The sequence below is a fragment of the Plasmodium yoelii genome (genome assembly GCF_900002385.2).
Source record: "Plasmodium yoelii strain 17X genome assembly, chromosome: 13".
NCBI lineage: Eukaryota > Apicomplexa > Aconoidasida > Haemosporida > Plasmodiidae > Plasmodium > Plasmodium yoelii.
The window spans coordinates 1,849,643-1,873,889 of NC_036185.2; the positions used below are offsets into that span (position 1 = coordinate 1,849,643).

The 24,247-nt window shown below is 21.2% G+C and overlaps 4 protein-coding genes across 4 annotated transcripts; 3 read left to right on the forward strand and 1 right to left on the reverse strand.

Moving 5' to 3' along the window:
* Nucleotides 1-2,301: 2,301 nt before the first annotated feature.
* PY17X_1341900 (protein transport protein SFT2, putative) lies at nt 2,302-3,518 on the forward strand (the record flags this gene model as incomplete). The annotated part of the gene is made up of 4 exons (XM_022957192.1): nt 2,302-2,849; nt 3,000-3,078; nt 3,220-3,283; nt 3,424-3,518. The coding sequence occupies 4 exons, from the start codon at nt 2,302-2,304 to the stop codon at nt 3,516-3,518; spliced, it is 786 nt and encodes a 261-aa protein (XP_022813650.1).
* A 2,061-nt stretch (nt 3,519-5,579) lies between these two features.
* PY17X_1342000 (conserved protein, unknown function) lies at nt 5,580-6,563 on the reverse strand (the record flags this gene model as incomplete). The annotated part of the gene is made up of 1 exon (XM_722503.2): nt 5,580-6,563. One exon carries the CDS (start codon nt 6,561-6,563, stop codon nt 5,580-5,582), a length of 984 nt encoding a protein of 327 aa, XP_727596.2.
* Nucleotides 6,564-7,885: 1,322 nt separating this feature from the next.
* On the forward strand, nt 7,886-10,007 carry PY17X_1342100 (nucleoside-diphosphatase, putative; the record flags this gene model as incomplete). Its single annotated transcript, XM_022957193.1, has 4 exons — nt 7,886-9,220; nt 9,386-9,543; nt 9,692-9,767; nt 9,897-10,007. 4 exons carry the CDS (start codon nt 7,886-7,888, stop codon nt 10,005-10,007), a joined length of 1,680 nt encoding a protein of 559 aa, XP_022813651.1.
* Nucleotides 10,008-12,397: 2,390 nt separating this feature from the next.
* Nucleotides 12,398-23,826, forward strand: PY17X_1342200 (conserved Plasmodium protein, unknown function; the record flags this gene model as incomplete). The annotated part of the gene is made up of 10 exons (XM_022957194.1): nt 12,398-17,094; nt 17,292-17,572; nt 17,662-17,758; nt 17,993-18,181; nt 18,330-18,430; nt 18,544-18,585; nt 19,222-19,311; nt 19,417-19,730; nt 19,899-23,682; nt 23,810-23,826. 10 exons carry the CDS (start codon nt 12,398-12,400, stop codon nt 23,824-23,826), a joined length of 9,612 nt encoding a protein of 3,203 aa, XP_022813652.1.
* Between the last annotated feature and the right edge of the window lie 421 nt (nt 23,827-24,247).

Sequence of the window (24,247 nt, forward strand, 5' to 3'; positions counted from 1 at the left end):
CTCATTTGGACAATTGTGTAAATATTATGTAGGCTATCGTTTTTTGTCGCTTTATTTTTTTTTCATTATTTTTCATTATTTTTCATTATTTTTTCATTTTTTTTCATTATTTTTTTGTTATACATTTAAGAATATGGATACAAAAAAAAGAAAAAAGCTTAGAACACCATTATTTTAAGGACCATATTGTTATTTACATATTAATTATTTTTTTTGTAATTTCAAACATTTTATATTTTAATTGTATATGTTATAGCATAGTAATTAATTACCCCCATTTTGTATAAATTCATTTCTTCAAAAAAATAATAATTTAAAACAAACATAAAAGAGCAAAGTTTAAAACACATTTTAATTATAATGTTGTAATCAAATATGTTGTGATATATTTATAATAGACATATTTTTATGATATACCAAATAAGAATGGATTAATAAAAATATAACACATATTTACTATAATTGTCGTATTAATTATGTTACCACTATTTTAAAAAAAAAAAAAAAAAAAAAAAAAAGAAAAAAAAAAAAGTGAAAAGATATATTTTGTTGTCCACAATCTTACGATTTTGTGGTTATAGTCTATACAATTTTAAATATTTACATTTTGGTGTAAAAAAAAATAATAAGCTTATGAACAAATAAGAAATATTTTATATTATGTAAATGCTAAATTACCCAATTAGTTTATTTTATTATAACTACATATGTATATATATAAAGGGATACATGTGGAATTAATTAGTATCCAAGTTTTGCTAACTTATTTGCTTTTAACTTTCGTTTTTTTTTATAATTTCAAAATATAAACGTTAAAATTAAGGGTTATTCAAATTATATTTATTATATATATGAATACAAAATGGACTTTGTTATTGATAATGTTTAATAAAAATTATGGATTTGTATATATAGATATTTAAGGCGTAGTATTATTTTTCCTTTTTTTCCTTTTTTTCCTTTTTTTCCTATTTTTCCTTTTTTTCCTTTTTTTCCTATTTTTCCTTTTTTTCCTTTTTTTCCTTTTTTTCCTTTTTTTCCTACTGTTTCATCAATAATAACTTTTACAGGGTTTCAAAAAAAATCTACGCGGTATTTTATATATAATAAAAAAATAATATATTTGGAAATGTAGTATTTTAATATATATATATATATTATATATATATATTGCTTTTAGCTGTTAGCCATTTTAACATATATGGATATGACCATATTTTTTATATTTCTTAATTAAATAAGTGTTTAGGGATATAATATATTTATGCATAATTTTATTATTCTCTTTCTTTTTTTTTGCCGCAATTTTAGGATGCATAATTCCAAGTTTTATCCCATACATTAATAAATTTTTATGTACTTTTTATTCGACCAATATATTAGTATATAGTATACATATATATATATATATAAATTAATACTTTTGATAGAAAAAAATAACTAAAGAAAAACAAAAATTTATATTTATATTTATATTTAAATAATTTACATAATTTACATAATTTTATTATTTTTTATAAATATATAATTTTTTATTTTTGTTACGATGCACCTAAAACATTTTATTAGTTTGTAATAGGGGAATTAATAATTTGCCCATACTATTTAAATAATATAATAATAATATAATACCAAAAAAGGTATAAAAAAAGTATATAATTATAATACCCCATTTTGGCATTAAATAAATAAATAAATATATATATATATATATATACTACAATTTTCCTTCTAAATTATAATTTATATTTTGATAAAATATATAAACTTGAATTTTTAGCTATTTCCTAATATATATGAAAACAATACGTTTTTTGAAAAACGCATTATGTGTTCGATTTATTCATTATATATTATTTATTTATAGACATATTTATATATTTTTTTCTGAACATAATCAATGTTATATGCATGTATATGCAATAGACATGTATACATAATATAATTAATATATTATTTTTTTGAATAAAATAATTTCTTATTTTCATCGTATAGAAAATAAGGAGGGGGTGTCTATAATACAACTTTAAGTATATGTACACATTAACAGAAAACCAAAGCAAACCAAAGCAAATAAAACAAATAAAGCAAAAAAAATAATCGAATATATCCAAAAAAACTTATAAATATATACAAAAAAACCTATAAATATATACAAAAAAACTTGTAAATATATACAAAAAAACCTATAAATATATCAAAATTTTATTCTTTATTTTACAAAATATATACAGAAACATATTACCTTTTATGTACACATAATACATTACTACACTTTTTTATTCCCCAAAAAAATATAAAATGGGAGGCGAAAATAATTTTGATGGTTTATCTTTTTTCGAAAGCAATAATTTTCAAAACACAAATCGAGATTTTATGAGAGGAACAATGGATGATAATAATAGTAGAAGTGAAGAAAAAGGATTACTAGAAAAAGCTATAAGCTTTTCAAAAAAAGGGGCAGAAAGTATACAAAAAGGAATTAAAAAAACATTAGATAAAACAAATTTAAATAGTTCACCATCATTAATATCTAATTCTACAACTGCCGATACAGGATCAATGTTTTCTAATTTTCCATCTTTTACTAATCAAAATAGAGAAAATTCTACAAGTTCAATTTATGCATTTACAACATTATTATCATATAAAAATTTCCCATTATTTTGTCTTTTATTTGGAATTAGTATTGTTTTTATGATACTATCCTTATTTACATTACCAATGATTGTAATAACTCCTAGACAGTTTGGCTTTTTCTTTACAATATCTTCAATATGTTTCGTTTTATCATTGGCATTTCTTAAAGGCTTTTCTAACTTATATGCTCATTTGACTGAGAAAAAACGGTGAGAATAATGAAAATCAAAATATACAAATTTGTACATAATCCTTCAAAATAAAGTCCCTTTCCATTTTACATAATTTTATATATATATATATATATATATATATATATATATATATATATATTTTTTTTTTTTTTTTTTTTTTTTTAGCCTTCCATTCACAAGCGCATATATATTATCCCTAGTTGCAACCCTCTATTTTACCATTATTAAACCCTTTTATTTATTTGTAATCACAAAACATATATTACTAAGTTTATGTTTTCATATATGCGTTTGGGACAAGCCTTATCCAATATAGTTCATCCATATATATACCTCTTTGAAATGCTTATATAAATTTATCAAATATATCTTTCCCCCTTTTCAGGCCTTAATAACATCCATTGTTCAAATGTTTGCACTTATTTCTTTCATTGTTTCTTATATACCAGGTAAATAAGGGATTTTTAAAAAAAGGCCATAGCCTCATTATGTCCCCATTATCTTCTCAATATGATATATATACATGACATCCGCATGTGTGTTCTAACAAATCAATGCCCCATCATTTTCTTCATTTTTAAATATGCAGGCGGACCTAATGTAATAAAAATGATACTTGGTGGGATGTATAATTATATTAAAAATTTATTTCGTAGAAACAATTCCTCAGATTTACCGTTTTAACCTTAATATTTTTTTGTTCTTTTCCCCCTAAATTTTATGTGTATTATTTTCTTCTTATTTTAAATTATATATTTCACAAATGCTCATACACATATATAGTATATATGCGGATATATATTATACATCCATATATATATATACTCTCTTATTTTATATATTTATATATTCATTTTGAAATTAAGACAAGTATAGATACATGTATGCATATGTATATTTATATGTATATGTATATATATATACACAACTTAACAAAAACGAACAAATCTCCGTGATAGTTTTTTTTTTTTTTTTTTTTTTTTTATGATGATATTATACACTCATTTGGCATTTGCAAATTTTAATTGTATTATTTATCTTTAAGAATTGTATGATGTTTTTTTTTTTTATTATAATTCTTTCTAAGGATATTAACTTTTTTATGTTTAATTAAAGTAATAAAAATAAACATGCTATTGTACATAGTGTATATATGCAAACATATATTGGTAATGTTATTTTTTGTGAAAAAATCTTATACATTACGTGTGTATGTATATGTATATGCATGTATAACATTTAGCTTGAAATTAAATAATTTAAAGTTTACAAAATTGTAATAAAAAAATATATAAGAGCAAGAAATTGGGACATTTATTATTATGTAGGCATATTTACTAAAAGAACAAATAAGTGCACATTTTTTTATTCTAACAATTATTTTAGTATATTTTCTTCAATATTATTTGAAGTGGCATAAAATATACCTTTTAAACGATATTAAAACTGTTTTTTAAAACTTCTATAAAAAATAAATAAGGTATTTTGTAGATAATTATATCATAAAAATTTAATAAAATATTACTAGTCTTATATGTATATATTTATTCTAATGTGTTGTGAATTAAATGGTTGTAAACTATTCTATTTTATTTTTCTCATTGACATAATTCACTATATAATTACTAATCATATTATTTATTTTTTCTTATATATTTTTTTTTACATTTAATTATCTTAAAAATGTGCAAAAAAAAAAAAAAGAACATATAAGGAAATATTACACCAAAAAAAACGCACACAAGGTTAAAAATATAAAATAAAATTTGTTCAGTTTATTTTTTATTGTTATATAGGTATGTATATCGGCCTATATTCTAAATACAAGACATATGAAGAGATAAGACAAAAATGCAAGAAAATTTATTAAGAGAAAATACACAAGTTTATGATATGGAATGGGGAGTTTTGGGTTTTTTTTCAGAATTATCATTATTAAAAAGAATATTATTTTTTTTGCTATTTTTTTTTCTATGGATTATATATTTAATATTAAGCTTATTTGCAATTCCTAAAATATTTGTGGGTAATATAAAAAGTTTTGGTTTTAGATATTCTTTAAGTAATTTATTTTTGTTATTAAGTTTTTGTACAACATTAAATCCTTATGAAAGATTACATGGAATTTATTTTAATGATTTGTATTTTTTTAGTGAAAAAGCTATATTTTTTTCATGTTTAACATGTATAATATTTAGCATTTTATCGTGTTTATTTTTTCCTTATTTTTTTTTAATTACTTTATTTATGATAGCGCAAATTATTATTTTTTTTATATATATCATGTGTCGTTTCGATCGAATAAGATCGTTTGTTTTTTCAATTTATTCATCTCATTATTAATGTCATGAAACAATAAAAAAACGAAAAAACATAAAAAAACGGAAAGAATAAAAATAATATGTATATATATATATATATACATCCATACATATACACTGTAATGTATCAATGTAATGGCAAAGAAATGCAAACAGCAAAATAATCTAAGCATACGATGCAGAACATTGATATTTTATAATTATATATGTACACACATAATACACGTACATTTTTTTTTTTTTAAATAATTTTAAAGCGAAATATTTATGTAACAAATATTAAAAGAAAATATGCATACACATTTGTAATTATATAAATTAATAAAAATATGTAGAAATGTCTAGGGTAATACATCATAATGATATTAATAAATTTTTTTTTTTTTTTTTTTTTTTTCAAACCCCATCAAATTTATAACGGTTTTTACACACACGCAGCGGGAAGATCAGAAAGTCCTGTACACTTGACCAAATCAATATTACAATAAGCCAAGCCACAATTATAACATTTATTTGAACATGGATCTCCAAATAAACATTTTAACCAACAATTTGATTTTCCACAATCTACAGATTCTTTAAAACATTCTGAACAAGTATTTGATAATTGGACATTTTTTGTTGCTAATTCTTTTTGAACACAAATCATTGTTTTTTCTCCGGATCCTAAATTGTCAACAGAACAATGCATCATAGCATTATAAAAAAAATTACTTGGAGACATTCCTTCTTTTACTATAGATTCACTATTTTCAATTTTTCCATATATTATATCTTTATCAGATTGAGATACACATCCATTTGTTATAAAGCTTGCATCATTGCCTTGGACATTATATTCACACTCACTTAAATTATTTATTATATTTTTAATTAATATATTTATGGTTTCTAATTTTATATCATAAAATATATCGCAATTAAATATAACATGAGGTAAACCAATTACAACAAATGATTTATTAGCATTACATAAACTTTCAACATTTCCATTTTTCAATATATTTGAAATTCTTATTAATACTCTTTTTGGTTTTAAATCATTATATCGACCACTTAATAATTCATCAATGTGTTTAAGTACAACATCTCGTTTTTTTTTAGATGTAAAAGATAAAATTGTATCAATAGAATCCTTTAAAACTACATCATCTTTAGATTCTCCTTCCCAATTATCGTCCCACCATTTATTATACACTCTGCTATTATATGGATTATTCCAATAGTTGTTAGTATCTATGATATGATTATTATTACTGTTTAACTTTTTGTTACCGTTATTTCCAAAACTATCAGATTCACACAATATTAAAATAGGTCCAAAAATTGGTCTTAATTCATTACTTAATAGACCACATATTGCCAGCACGAATAAAGTTAATATACTAATGTTATGAATTATTTTCATTTAATATTTTTTTTTTTTTGTATAATTTTTTTGAAAAAAATTAACTTTATTTGTGCTAATAATACATATATATATTATTGCTATTAATTAGTTTTATTATTTTATACATTCGAGACGGCATGAGATGTTGATTTATTCAAATGTTACTCTATCTTCTATGTGTCGTATACACGCATATATAGTTATATATATAAACATGTGTATATAAACATGTATGTATATAATATTAAAATTAACGAAAAATAACTTATTTTATCAAAGTTAAAAAAAAAAAAAAAAAAAAAAAAAAAAAAAATTAATGTAAATATATCAAAACTATGCTAAATCATTTCATAGAATTGCAAATATAAAACACTTTATTAAAATTCATAAAAATAATAAATTAAAAAAATGAAAAAAATAAAAAGATATAAAAAATAAATAGGTTAATTTGAGAATAACGTATTATATATTGCAGTTTCCTACAATTATAATAATATTACTAATTTTTAATTTTTATGATTAAAAAAATTAGAAAAATGATATAAAAAAAATTATAATAAAATAGTAATAGCAATAGTAATAATAACAATAATAATAATAATAGGTAATCAAATAAAAACTGAGTGCAAATAACATATTACTAAAAACTTTTACAATTAAATTTTCCCTTCTATATACATATAATAATCTTCTATATTTATTTCAATTCGCATAATTCACATTGCGTATGTACCCAAGGATATTTTAGAATAAGCATTTATTCATTTGTTCATTTGTTCGTTTATTCATTTGTTCATTTATTTATTTGTTCATTTATTTATTTGTTCATTTATTTATTTATTTATTATATTTTTTTTTTTTTTTGTATATTTTTATTAACACAATTTATTGTATTGTACTATATTGTATAATGCAGCAATGATATCATAACGACTTTATTTCCACATCGGTAATACATATATTTCATAAAAAAGTGAATTGTAAAAAATATGAATTGTAAAAAATATGAATTAAAATATAAATAATTATTTTGGAAAATTTTGAACATTTCAAAAAAAAATTATTGCTGAAAAATTAAAGCATCAAAGTTGGTACATTTTAATGAAAAGCATATAATCGATAAATAAATAAATATACATATATGTATATAAATTAAATAATCATGTATATGTATGATAAACATGTATATGTATGATAAACATGTATATGTATGATAAACATGTATATGTATGATAAACATGTATATGTATGATAAACATGTTTATGTATGTATAACATGTATATGTATTAAATGCATGCACATATTTACTAGTATATAATATACGCTATTTGTGTAAAAAATGAAAAATGAAGCAATTAAAAAATTGAATAGGCTTATATTTGTAATGATAATTTATTCATTACTTATATATATGATTATAATAGCAAAATGTGAACACAATATTTTAACAAAATATGATGAAAAAGAATATGATGAAAAAACAAAATATAAATCTATAATTATTGATGCTGGGTCTACTGGCACAAGGGTTTATATTTATGATTATATTACTTCAAATGACAATAAAGATATAAAAATATATATACCTTCTATAAATTATAGAACTACACCTGGGTTAGTATATTTACTAAATAATTATTTTTTTAATAATGAAAAAGAGGGGTTTTATAATTATTTTCAAAAAATACAAAATTTTATTTATGAAAATGTTAAAAAAGAAGAACGATCAAGTACAGTTATCTTGATCAGAGCTTCGGGAGGTTTTAGATTATTAAGTATAAATCAATCGAATAAATATATAAATTTTATTAAAAATTATTTTTTTGAAAAATTTAATGATTTTTTATTAATTGATGAATTATTAATTAAAATATTAAGTGGAAAAGAAGAAGCTATTTTATCATATGTGTCTATTTATTCACTTTTAGAAAAATTATCACCAAATCCTATTATATTTATAAATAATAATAATGAAGAAATAAAAAATAGCCAAAAATTAACACACAACCAAATTAATAACGATAATAAAAATGATGATGATGATATAATTGGTGTACTTGAAAGTGGTGGAGCAACTGCTCAAATTATCATAAAAGTTCCAGAATCGAAAATGAATAAAGATATATTAAATTCAATGAATTATAAACATAAAGAAAATAATAAAGATGATGTTATTGAAGAAAATTATAAAAATAAAAATATTGTAAAAATAAAATTATTTGATAAAAATATGTATTTATATTGCAAAAGCTATTTATCATTAGGTCGGCAAAATGCCATGAAAACATATTTGCATTATGTTGTACATGAATATTATGAAAAAAAAAATATACTAAGTAAACAAAATAAACAAAATAAAAATGACACAACTAATTATGATGATGATAATAACCAAACTAAATTTATAACAGTCCCTTGTTTTCCAAAAGAGTTTAAATTTTTAATAAATAATTTATATAAAACTTCAATTGATGAAGAATTAGAAGAATATAATGAACAAAATAAAAGAGAATTAAAAAATGATGAATATATAGGTATAGGTACAGGGGATTTAAATTTATGTAGAAAACAATTACAAACTATTTTAAATTATTCAAAAATTGACACTTTACCATTTAAAATGAAAAAATTTATTAAGTTATATGGAATTGAAAACTTTCACCATTTTGCAATTGTAAGGATGCACAATAATAAGAGTGTACCAACATAAGCAATCTTCGTTTTGTTTAGCTATTCTCGAAAAGGGAATAACTATCATTTATGTGGATGTGTGTGTATGTATGTATGTACGTATGCATGTATATATTTTTTTTTTTTTTTTTTTTTTTTTTTTTTTTAGGACATATTAAACATCCCAGAAACATATAATCCTATTCCTCTGGATACAAGTATGTACTTAAAAAAGGCAGAGGAACTTTGCCCTCTTACCATAGATGAAATTAGAAAAGTTGTACATCCTGATGCGAATATAGAGAAAGCTCAAACATCATGTTTTGGGTAATTTTAAAAAAAATATAAAAGTTTTTATTTGGTGTGTATATGAATAATATATATATATTTTTTTTTTTTTTTTTATTTCTAGTATAGTATTTTTAATTAGTTAACTAAAATGTATAACATATTTATTCTTTCAATTTTATTACAGGTTAATATTTTTATATGAATTTATGAGACATGTATTAAAAATTGATAAATCGATATTATTTTACTCAACAAATTATGTAAGCAATTAAAAAAAAATAAATATAGTTTTCTACACACACACATAATTATGTATATTTTGTTTGTGTATACAATTAATTTTGCACACATATGTTTATCAATGATTTTTTTTATTATCCTTTTTATAGGTAAAAAAAAATAACATTACTTGGACAATTGCAGTTTTACTCATAAGTATACCCAGATATTTAAATTTAATTAAAAAAACAAAACAAAATTATGATTATGATGAGCTTTAATTTTTAGCATATTATAATAGTATACAATTTTCTTTTAATTTTTATTTTTTTTTGTTTTTTTTTTAAACAAATTTGCTTTATTGCAACTAGTTTGCAATGCATTTTGAAGATATTTAAAATAACTATTATATAATGTTTATACTCTTTAGAAATGTTATTAGCTTTGTGCTATAGTTTCCATTTCTTTAAAAAGGTTAACTATTTTTATATTTATGATGTTGAGTATATATATATATATATATATATATATTTTTTTTTTTGTATCCCCCAAAACTGCTAAAAAAATTGTATTACAACTTTTAAAATGTTAACCTTGTTTTAAAATGACATAAAATACAAATGAATAAATTTATATGTTAATATTTAATTTACCTGCAAAATGTATAAAAAGCTCATTTTTATCAAGTATCATGTTATATAAAATTTCGTTAGAAAGCACTCCTTCCCTCCTTCCTATACCCACACATTCGTTTGTCTTTTATTACATTGTTTTATTTATTTTACTTTTTTATTTTGCTTTTATATTTTCCTTTATATTTCTTAAATAAATTATGTTTTGTTTGAAAAAATACTTAATTTCTCCGCTCTACATTTTTTTAATTTTTTTTTTTTTTCACACTCTCCCCTCTATAAATGCACATAAATTTTGTATATTTTTTTTGTGGTTAACATATATATTGGTTGAGTTTATATTTCATTTTTTTGAATAAAAACAAAATATTAAAAAATTAAATGTTTTTATTTTTTTTTTTATTTGCAACTACACCATTATATTATTTAGTTATACTATCCACTTAAATAATAAGAGTATCGGAATATATACCATCTTATTGTTGTTAGCAAACACAATTTATAATTTGTCTTTTTTTGCCAATTAATATATTATCCTTAATTTGCGGAGGTTTCATGTGCATATTATACACAATCCGTGAAGACAAGGAATTAAAAAAAGAAAGAAAGAAAAAAAAGAAAAAAGAAAAAGAAAAAGAAAAAAAGGTTTACAAACCAGCGAAAGAATGGAATTATTCATGGATGGAAAACTGATAAAATTTAGTGTAATAGTTATATAAAAAATATATGCATTTATATATATATATTTATATTTATATGTATGGAATGTTAAATTTTGTGTGAGAGATGGAAGAAGAAATGTAATAAAATATAACATAATAAAATGTAATAAAATATAGCAAAATAAATAGAATGCTAATTTTTTGATATTTACAAAACTTTTAAGTATAAATTGTTTATTCTCTTTTTCACCTTTTCAAATGTTGTAATGAGATAAGAAATAAAGTACTACAAAATAAAATAATAAATATAGACATTAACAATATATAAATGGTTAGATAGCTGAATATAAAAGACCAAAAGGAAATTAAATCACTGTTTTATAGTAAAATACACACATTTTTTTTTAATTTGTAAGCCTATTTTATTGTTAATAAGTTGGTATACATTCATATTACTTTATCATTACAAAAATTTGAGATATTATTTTTATTGGATTTTATTTTACATTTTTTTTAATAGTTTTCAATGTCAATTTGAACAAAATATATAATTTTCAATTTCCCAGCAATAAAAAAAAAATATATATATATATATATATATACATAATACATTTATGTACCACACAAGTTAGCTGTAAAATAAAAATTTTCACAAAATATACAATCAAATTTAATGAGAATTAGTATACATAATTATAATATATATATTACGTATTTTTTTTAATCAATATATATATATATATATATATATATATATATGTATGCTACGATTATATTCATAGTTCCCTTTTTTTTTTTTTTTTTTGTCTTTATATATTAGTGTAAAAAGTGCCATATTCGCACAAATTATGTATACTTGTATATTATATATAAATAAAGTATTTTATTTCCCTTATTCGAAGTAAAATATTATAGATTTTTTTTAATATTTAAAATAAATAATTTTTTTTTTGTAAAATTTTGCAAAAAATATAATACATTTAAATATTCATGCATATTTTATAATATGTGTATGCATGAATTGTGTATATTTATTTTTTTTTTTTTTTATCTGTATATTAACAATAAATAAATACATGAGAAAATCAAATAAAATAATTTGAATTATGAAAAAAAAAAAAATTAAAAAGAAATAAATAGATCACAAAGAGGAAGAAAAGAAAGAGAAAAAAAAAAAAAAAAAAAAAAAATAGTTACAATATTATGCAATTGTGATCAAATATAAAAAAATAAAACCAAATAGGATACATATACAGACGATCTAATAATTGAGCTTTCATTTTCCAAGGGCATTTATATGTGCCTTTTTATTATGATGTTTACACTTTTTCCATTTTGAATATAATTATTACTTAATTTTTATAATCTGCTATTGTAATGGAAAAAAGAAAAACCTTAAGAATAGGAAAAAGTGTTGTACATGGGCGAGCAGGCCCATTAAAAGGAGAAATGAATAACATCGAAAATTGTGAAAAGGGTAATAAAAGAAATGAAGAAAAATATAATGAATATAATAATAATGATAGTAACAAAAAAGATTATACAAACCCTCGATTTAATAACAAACAAATTAATGAAAATCGAAATGATGAAAAAAATAAACATGACGATACAAAGAACACAAATGAAGATATATTAAATAGTCATTATAATAAAGATGATAATGAAAATACTAGTGTCGATATTTTTGAGCAATTGCTGCAAAGAGAATTAGCAAAAGGGGCTTTAGGTGGAGGAGTTGTTGAAAATGATCCAAATAAAATAAAAGGCTCTATTAGTAAAATTAAAGAAAATAATAATGGCAATAATAATGGCAATAATAATGGCAATAATAGTGGCAATAATAGTGGCAATAATAATGATGCAATATATAGTGGGAATAATAACGCAGCTACCAATTTTGATACATATTCAGGAAACAACCAAATAAACGAAAATAATAATCTAGCCAATATTAATAATACAGAAGAAGATGGTGATGATATGTCTAAAATAAAATTAAATGACAGAATTAATAATTCGATAGTAAGATATAGAGTACATGGATATAATGAAGTTATAAAAATATTCTCTAATAATGAAGATATGAATAAAAAAATCGAAATTATAAATGAAATATTTAAAGATGAAGATTGTATATTAAGATATATATCAGATAATAATGTTATATGTCAATTAAAAGCTAGTGAAATGACAGAAGAATATTTAAATGTTTTAAAAGAAATTTATTTTTATAAATATAAAGATAAATATAAAACAGAAGATATATTAATTGATTCATTTGTTAATGAATATCGAAATAAATTATTTAATTTATTTAGTAAAATTTATATTGTATTATGTGAAAAAATATTAACAAATCCAAAATCTTTTGATAATGGGTTTAATATAATAAGTAAAATAATCGAATATTGTTCAAATGATAAAATAACAATAAATATGTTAACAATATTAACAGATTATATGAATTCTATATATATGAAATCTAATAAATCTGTTGGAAATATAAAAGGAATAAAAATAAAAGTAATAGGATCTATGTTATTATTATTTTATAAATTATTAAATTCATTTAAAGCTAATGTTATATGTGTAAAAACAATAAATAAGTGTTGTCTAAAATTTAATGAAATGGTAGATAAATATGTTAAAACTAATTTTTATTTATTATATATAGAAATTCTTACTCAAGTTAAAAATAAAGATTTCCAAAATTGTATATTAAATGAATTAAATAGTCAACAAAAAAATTATATAACAAAAGAATTACAAAAAGATAAAAATATAGATCGTTCAAAAATTTATGATAATTTTAAAACATATCTAACTAATCAAACACATTTAGATGAAATTGCTAATAATTTAGAAAATAATGATTTTATGATATCACCATCAAATTTAATAGATGAAACTGATATATTTAAAGAAGTTTGTACAAAACAATGGGAAAAAAGGGTTTTAGAAGGCTGTGTAGATACTAATACTAATAATAATAATAATAATGGAAACAATAATAATACATCATTAAGTAATGAAAATTTATTACCATGGAAAATAAAAGTTGAAGCTATTAATTTGTTATGTGAAAAAATAAAATCAAAATTTGCTATAAAAAAAACACCTTATATATCTACAATATTAAGTATTATATCTAAATTATTAAAAAATGAATCCGCATTACCTGTTGTAGTTTCAACCTTAAAATTGCTTCATATATTAATCGAAAAATTTGATAAAGATATATATGCTACTGTTAAAAAATTTTCATTTATTTTATGTTCCAAATTAAAAGATTCTAATAAACAAGTTTCTAATGCTTGTATGGAATGTTTAACAAAAGCTATTCTTGTATATAATATAGATATATTTATAGATGATTTATCAAAAAATTTTAAGGATAAAAATAATAATACTAGATTATTAACATTAGAATTTCTAATTAAAATATTTGATCATATAGATAAAAAAAATATAATTTCTATAATAGATATAACAAAACATTTATTAAATGATACTGTTGCTAATATTAAAAATGCGGCTTTTAGAGTTTATGCTATGATTATAGCTAATTACACTGAAGATATTTATCCGTCTTTTTTTAATTCCATTTCTGATAGTAAAAAAAAATCAATATTAGCACTGTGTTCATCTGTTCAGGTTGCGAAAAAACAAAATAAAATAGGCAAAAATGAAGGTAAAGAAAACCAAAATCAGAATCAAAACCAAAATCAAAACCAAAATCAGAATCAAAATCAAAACCAAAATCAGAATCAAAATGAAAAGAGGTCAGATAATACACTTTCAATACCTGACAATATTATGGGCAATTTAAATTCAACCAATTTTATGCATAAAATTGAAGCCTTAAATTCGATAATTGAGTGGTTAAAAGAAAACGAAGCTGTTAATAGTGGCGGAAGTGGCAATTTTGATTTTGAAAAATTAGTTAATATAATTAAAACGAATTGTTATGAATTTAAAGGAAAATATAGTCAATTAAATTTAGCAATATATGATTTTTTTAACAAATTTATAGACATTTTATATAATTGTAATATTAATAATAATACTAATTCATTTATAAAAATAATGAACACATTAATATGTTTATATCTTGAAAAAGTAGCTGATCAAAAAGATGGAATAATTTGCAATAATTTTATAAATAAATGTTTTCAATATTTTGATAATAATATTATTATTGATATTCTTATAAAAAATAATTCTGTAAAATTTGCAAAAAGAAGTGAAACATGTATTAAAATTTTGCAAAAAATATTTTTAAATAAAGGTTTAGGATCAAATATAAATGTTAAACCTCTTGTTTATTTTTTAAAACAATTTGTAGATTCAAAAAATACAAATTTAAAAAATGCATCTATTCTTTTATTACAAATATTATCTAAAAATTTTGGGGATAAAAATGTATTGCCTTATTTAGAAGGGATATCTGAAAATATAAGACAAATTGTAAAATTAAAAGAAGATATCGATAAATTTGTACAAAAACAAACTACTATCAATTTGCAAACATCATCAGCTTCTATCTTAACCAAGTCAAACTATGAAAATGGCAATAATGAAAATGGTAATAATGATAATGATAATACAGAACGGGCAAGCAAATATCAAGATGCAGAACGGGCAAGCAAATGTAAAGATGCAGAACGGGCAAGCAAATGTAAAGATGCAGAACGCAGGAGCAAATGCCAAGATGGCGACGGGGAGTATTTAAAAAAGAATACAGTGGTCGAAATTAATTACACAAATTCATGTCTAAATTATAATAACTCAATTGTGCAGAACAATAATAAAGATGCCGGAAAAAATAGTGAAAAATATCAATCTGAAATCGAAGAAAAAATAACAATGGAAAATAAAAAAGAAGTGTTCGATTCGGAAAGTATAAGAGATAAATTTGGAGATGATGATGATGAAAAAATGGTAAAAATCGGAGATATAATAAAAGATTGTGTTAATAAAATAAGTGCAGAAAATATTAACAATTCAGGTAATAATAATGAACATACAAATATAGCTAATAAAATAACAAATAATGTTGTAAAAATAATAAATATTATTGAAAAAATAGGAAAATATTATATTGATCCTGATAAATTAGATATGTTAATTAATGATAATATTTTAAAAAAAATATATAATTGTAATAAAAATAAATGTGTGCAATTATTATATGTTCTGTTATTTTCATTAAAAGAAAATACATATATTTATTCGGATGTTATTTTTGAATTTATTATCAAAATTATAGAAGATAAAGATATAGCACTTGATCAAATTGATAAACTTTTAACATGTATTTGTAAAAATATTGGTATTTCAAAATATATAAATCTTATAAATAATTATATTTTAAGTGAAAAATTAAATCATATTAAAACGTCAAATAAATTATTTAGTCAAAATTCTGGAACAAGTATAAATAACAATTCATCAGGAAATAATAAAAATTTAAAACAATTTTCTAAAAGAAATGAAATATTAATAGTTATAAATATTATTAATACAAATCATATTTTATTATTAAATGAAAATGTTATACAAAAAAAAATACTAAAATTTTATTTAGACCTTTTTTTTGATGATAATGAACAAATCAGAGAAAAATCATGTAATGTTTTAGATAATATATATTCAAAATATGGTTCAAACATATTTTTTAATATATATGAAAAATTATCTGCTCATAAAAAAGAATGTCTTCATGATATTTTTAACCAAATGAAATTAAATAGTGATTTTTCTTTTTATAAAATTTTTACATCTAATAATTCACAAGTAAAAAGATTATCAAATAATGAAAGTAACATGAGTAATATTTCATCTTCCAATTTTATAAAATCAAAAAGCGTTAAGCGATTAAATACTTTTACAAAAAGTAAAACCTTAAAAATTGAATTTCCATCAAATTATAAAATTAAACCTGATAAATTAAAATGGGAAAAAAATCTTGATCAATCTCATCTCAATTATTTAATGAAAGAGTTCAAGTTGTTTAGTAGCCAAGAATTAGTATTCTGTATGTTTTCTAACAACCCTAGTATGATCAATCGGTAGGTCTATCCATACTACATGGCTGGGAATCGAACGAGACCGGAAATGGTCTCCACCACGTTATGTTATACTTTTATCATCACCATCATCATCATCATCATTATCATCATTATCATTATCATCATTATCATCATTATCATCATCATTATTTTATTTTTTTTATTTTTTTATTTTTTTTTTTTTCCCAACTTGGTAGGTGCATATCCTTTTTCAAAGAGTACTTAAGCAACAGTTCAAACCAATCGACCTTTTTTTCAAAATGCCGATTTTTAGATTTATTATTAAAATGGATATTTTATTCTTTAAGTATAAATCAGAACAATAAGGAATTATTTATTGAGTTTATAAATTTGATTAAAATGATTTTAAAAACATTTGAAGATAATTATGTTTTATTAAATAATCAAGAATTAATTATTTTGGTTCATTTTATTTTTGATAAATTAAATAATACTGTTGTTACACCAGAAATTAGTAGTAAGACTTTTTCTCTTTTTAATACTTCATTTTATTTAACTACAATTTCTATCTCCTATTTAATAATTTTTTTTTTTTTTTTTTATTAGAAAAATTTAAGGAAATTCTTATTTCTTTATGTTATATCTCGGATCACAAATTATATTTTTCTTACCTTTTGAAACATGCCTCAACATGTAGCCCAAAGTAAGAAACTTCTCATAAGCAGGCACGTATAAGCATGCCTAAATTGGGAATGTCTAACTGTTATACTACCACACTATGCTACCACGCTATACCACCACACTATGCTACCACGCTATACCACCACACTATGCTACCACGCTATACCACCACACTATGCTACCACGCTATACCACCACACTATACTATATTGTATTTTTAATTTTTAATTTTTACTTTTTATTTTTTACTTTTTAGGAAAATATGTGACGCTTTAGACATATTGCTCAAACTAATAATTTTATACAAAGATAAATGTTTAAACATTGAAAAGGATGTCATGAAAGTTCTTCAGATTTTTACAGTTCATAGCAAAAATAAGAATGTGACATTTTATTGCTTAAAAATTTTTGCTAATATTCAAAAATTTTGTCCAAATCTTTATAAGTAATTAAAAAAATCACTTTAGCAATTATTTTGGTTTATTTGGTGAATATATTTTGGGGTTTTATTTTTGGGTTTTATTTTTTTTTATTTTTTTTTATTTTTGGGTTTTTTTTTTATTTTTTTTTTTTTTTTGTCCAAACATTATTAGAGGGATAGACAATGATGATATAGCTTATTATTTAAAAAGCAAAGTTGACGAATTTATTGAAAAGTGGCCAAATTATAATGAATCATCAAATGATATTCAAGGTAAGATTATTGAGTTTATTTTTATACATATCTATAGTATTATATTTAAAAAAAAATAAATCAGAAATGCAGTTTGATATATATATTAAATATATTTTTTTCCAATTTTGTAGAAAATAAAAATATTAATTCTTATCCTAGTGACAATTCTGAAGGTAAAGAAAAAAAATACTTCATTAATGAATTTTATACATATAGGCAGTTTTTTTTTTTTTTATTTTAGTAAAATAATAAGAATATGGCAGATAAAATTGTATTAATTAGTCAAAGTTTTTTTTTATTTTTATGCATAAAATATCGAAATATTATAAAATAAATATCATTGTAATATAGTAATTTTATTTTCCCAACATTTTTAGCAATATATTATATATGTGTGTGTCTTTACATTTACATATAAATTTGTATTTATATTGATTATATATTTTTTTTTTTCTTCTTTTTTTCATATGAAGAATCATGACACTTTTTTTAATTTTTATAAATTCTGTTATATCACTATTTTTTTTTTTTTTTTATTATATTTTGTCTTAATTTTATTATTACATTATTTTAATCTGTCTATCCTCATTTATTCTATACTTACAATTTAGCTATTCAGTTATTTGTGCTTTTCTCTGCATTTTCTCTTCGTTTTCTCTGCATTTTTTTCTGCGTTTTTTTTTTTTTTTTTTTCCTCTGCCATTTCCAATCCGAATTGAATAAAATTTTTTACAGTTTTAAAAATTTACAAATATGCATTTGTTCGATGCTTTATTTTTTTCTCTGATATATTTATGCTAATTTTTCAGGAATCGTTAAAGATGAAGAGTATGATAAATTAATAAATTATATAAAAGCCAATGCAGAAAAAAGGAACTCCATAAAAAACGAAGTCGAAGGTAGAATGAAATAGATACTCTCTGACACTTTTACATTTTCTACACTTTTACATTTTCTACACTTTTACATTTTCTACACTTTTACATTTACTGCCATTTTTGCAGAGCACGTTAACGAATTTCAAAACAGCGTCGAGGAAATACTAAAAGTGAAAAATAAAATAGAAAATGCCGAAATTCACAAAATAAACGAAGATTACATAAATAACCAAATAGCATGTACTAGTATATCCAAAAATTTAAATTCAACAATAAATGGAAATAATTATTCCAAAACTAAAGAACTGTTTCACATTTTAGAATCTAAAAATAATGAAAAATCGGATGGGTCAAATACATATGAAAATTCGATGATATATTTCCGTTTCGTTTATTTAGCTTCGTTTTTATATTCTGATAATGTCGAGACTATTTCAAAGGTAACCGTTAAAGCGGCATAGAAGTGTTAAAGCGGCGCATAAATGTTAAAGCGGCGCATAAATGTTAAAGCGATGCATAAATGTTAAAGCGATGCATAGAAGTGTTAGCAAAGCGATGCATAAATGCTAAAGCGATGGTATTGACTTTTATTTTTTTCTTTTACTCAGGTATGCAAACTAATTATAGAAAACATAATACAAGTTGGAAAAAAAAGCAAAAATGGGAATTTTATACTAAAAGAAAGTGGAAATTACGTTTTTAAAAATTTGAATTTATTTATCATACTTATAAAAGGATCAAATTTTGCATTAAGATATTTGTTTCAAAAAAAATTTGACATGGATTTAAAATCATCTTTTATTCATTTTAATGCAATATTAAGTGCAGTTTTATTAGTAGATATATTGATGAAAAAAAAAAGTTGTATAGCAAAATTGTCTTATGATCATTTTTCTTTTTTTTTTATTAATACAATAGTTTGTTTAAGTATATATACAAAAATAATACACACAAATAATTATATATATTTATTTAAAAATGGAGAAATTGCTCGTAGTTTAGTTACAAGTATATTAAATAATTTATTAGGACGAGAATTTTTAACAAGTCATTCTAAATTATTAGAATATGCTTGTAATGTTTCTTTTAATTTAGGATTTGATATTATGAAAAACAATTCTATTCTAATTGATAATATATCTGATTCTACAGAATTTTATATATATATAAATACTTATATTAAAATAATAAATAAAATTTATAAAAAAATTATTAACAAAATTTCTGAAGAAAATAAGAAAGAAAATAATTTTGTATATAGAATATTAAATATTATTTTTACATGTTTAAATAAATATGATATATTTTTATCTAATATTGAACATGAAAAAACACGAAAACGAAAAATAGATAATATGCATGATGACCAAAATGCAAATCAAATCAAAAATGCAAATCATATAATTAGCACCACACAATTTAATAAAAAAATATGCAACGAAAGAGAAAATGGTGGAAAATTTGACAGTGACAAATTTGGCAGTGAAAAATTTGGAAATGAAAAAGAAAATAGCGAAAAATTTGGATACAATTCCGATACATCTATTTACAACTGTAGAACCACTTATTTTGAAAATCTAAATATTGATTGTATGAATAATAGTACAAATATGGTCATCAAAAATGGAAGCATTAAAAGTGCAAGTATACAAAATAGTGTATCAAAAAATGTTATTAATGCTAATGATTATTATAATTCTCGAAATAAAAATATTTTAAATAATGAATCTATAAAAAAAAAAAGAGATTCATATACAAATGCTGAAATGGATATAATAAATAAAAATAGAAACGATTTTATGAATAAATATTTATTTTTTATCCAATTAATTTTTTATGCTATTAAAAAAAATAACCCTTTAATTCTTATGGCATATATAAATCATGAAGTTGTAAATAATTATAGTGAAAATATAAAATATTATTTTAAAAGATTGGAAATATTATTAAATAAAAATTTAAAAGATTGTATATCAAATGTTAATATAAATATAACTCCAAATAACTATTTATTAAATTTTTCATTCGAAACATTTATAAATGAAAATAATAAATTTAAAGAAACAGACAAATCTATATTTGAATCATATCAAAATATTCTTAATCAATATTCAAATTTTGAATCAGAAATTATTTATAATAGTTTTGATTTATCCATTAATGATGTTATACAAAAAAAAAATGAATTTTTTAAATCTCTAAAAATGATAAATATTAATGAAATAGCTTTTAATAATAACCAATTTGAAAATTTAAAAGAAAAAATATATGAATATGTTAATGATTTAGAAAATACTCATATAAATGATGAAATTCAAAATGCTGAAATTTCTTTTAGTTATGATTTTCTTTGTACTATGTATAGAATTCCAATTGAGTCAGACAAATCGAAAAGTGTTTATCAGAATAGGGAAGGAAATGCCAAAGAAGTGTTAGAAAATGCCAAAGAAGGGTTCGAAAATGCCAAAGAAGTGTTAGAAAATGCCAAAGAAGTGTTAGAAAATGCCAAAGAAGGGTTCGAAAATGCCAAAGAAGTGTTAGAAAATGACAAAGAAGTGTTAGAAAATGACAAAGAAGGGTTAGAAAATGACAAAGAAGGGTTCGAAACATATGACCACACACACACACAAAATAAAGAGGTGGACTCAAATTTACAATTAAATTGTGAACCTGAAAAATGCTATACATCAAGAATAGATCCGAACCATGCCAATCAAAACGGGAACAATCATAGTGACAAAAATGGGGAAAATTGTGAGAACAAAAGTGGGGAAGATTGTGAGAACAAAAATGGGGAAAATTGTGAGAACAAATTAACGCGTATTAGTCATAACATATATTTAAGAAACGAAACTGTTGAAAATATAGATATAAATGAATTGAAAAAGAAATATAATCAAAGCCATAATTCTTACGAAAATAATGAACAAATCCAAAATGGGGATAATCTTAATCAATATAATTATAAAATGTATCAAAGAAAAGAAAATGGTCCGCTTTACCAAAACAAAGAAAATGGTCCGCTTTACCAAAACAAAGAAAATGGTCCGATTTACCAAAACAAAGAAAATGATCTGCTTTACCAAAATAATAAGAATCAGAAAAGTATATATAATAAACAAAATGATTTAAACAGTTTTAGTTATGAAAAATATGATAGAAATAGTGTCAGCCAAATTGAAAATAAATATAATACATCTAAAACTAAAGAAAAAAATAATAGTTATATAAGAAATGCAACCCCTGATCCAGAACATAGCAAAGATCAATTAGAAATTAGTTCTATAACTAGCACTCCATTTAATGAGCTTGTAAAATGTAGTAATTTTGAAATTGAAGACGATGAATATACAGAAATTATGAAATGTACACCCGAAAATTATTCTCATATATCTACATCTAATTGTAGTAAAAGTTATATCGGAGAAATAGAAAAGGGGGAAGAAACCAAGCAAAGAAACGATATTGAAAAAGCTATAAAAAAATGTAATATGTCAAAATTTTCAGAAATTATAAACGAAGAAAACTCAGAAAATTTCCAGAAAAATGCAACGAATTTCCAGGAAAATGCAACGAATTTCCAACAAAACGAAGAAGAGTCAGTAAATTCCCACCAAAATGAAGAATCTAATATGTATGAAAAATATGATGATAATATAGAAAATTCGATAAAAGGGTATTCTAACAATTCATATAAAAATGAAAAAGAAATAAATAATCCACATTGTGTTCTTAGAAAAACAAAATTAAATGATAAAGGATTTAATATTTTTGATCGAAATAAACAAACTAATTCTAAAAGTGCAACATCACATAGTAACATTACAACATCAGCTAAAACATTTTTAAAAAGCAAACCAAATGTTAAATATTTAATAAATAAATATGAAAGCCAAAGAGAAAGGCCTAATTCATGCAATTTAAAAACAAATACAATTTTTACTCAAAAAAAATCAGAAAACTATCATAATAATAACCATAATAATGATAATCGTAATAATGATAGTCATAATAATGATAGTCGTAATAATGGTATAAATAAAATTCATAAATTTGGTTATAACAATAGTACCATAAGTAGCAACAAAGAAAAAACACATCCTTATGAAAAAAGTGTAACTTCAGTTTCAGATATAAAAAATAAAAGAGATAGAAAAGACATGTATAATTTGACTAGCCATATTTCAAATGATATAGCTTTTAAAACTTTCCAAACCAATAGTAGTGTTTCTTCTAATTTTAATGATAAAAAAAATTATACTCATCCATCAATCGATACTAGACTAAACAATATTTTTGATAATAAAACACATCATGATTATCACAGAGAAAATATATCAAGTTCTACAAAAAGGAAAAATCAAATTGGCATTCCAATTCCAATGAAAAAAAGTATATTATAAATATGATATTTACATAAGAAACTAATACTTATTGACTGTATATATTTATTTGTGATAATTTTCAACTCTTTATTCAATTATATACATATTAATATTTTTATATTTTTCCTTTATAGAAAACACAAATAGATAATAACTATTTGAACCAAATTAATGAGGAATAATATTTGTCATCAAAAGACTAGCGTGTAAAATAACAGCTATACAGATATATCTTCCATGGAAAAAATAAAAAGAATATTGTGGGAAAAAGCAAACAAAATTAAAGAAACAAAAGCATTTCTATGATTATATGCAACTTTTCATTTATATTATATATTTTTTTTTTCTAAATTCTGTCGCTTTTTTATTCCACTATATTTCATTTCACTATGTTTGTTCTATTCCTTTCACCTTTTTTTTTTAAGTTCTTTATTTATTTGTTTTTACCTTTTTTAACACACTTTAAACCAAATTGAATATGAATTTTTTTGTTTTAAAAATCGTAAAAAATACAAACAAATATGTTTATCCTATTTTATATAATATGTTTATTTTATTCTATATAATATGTT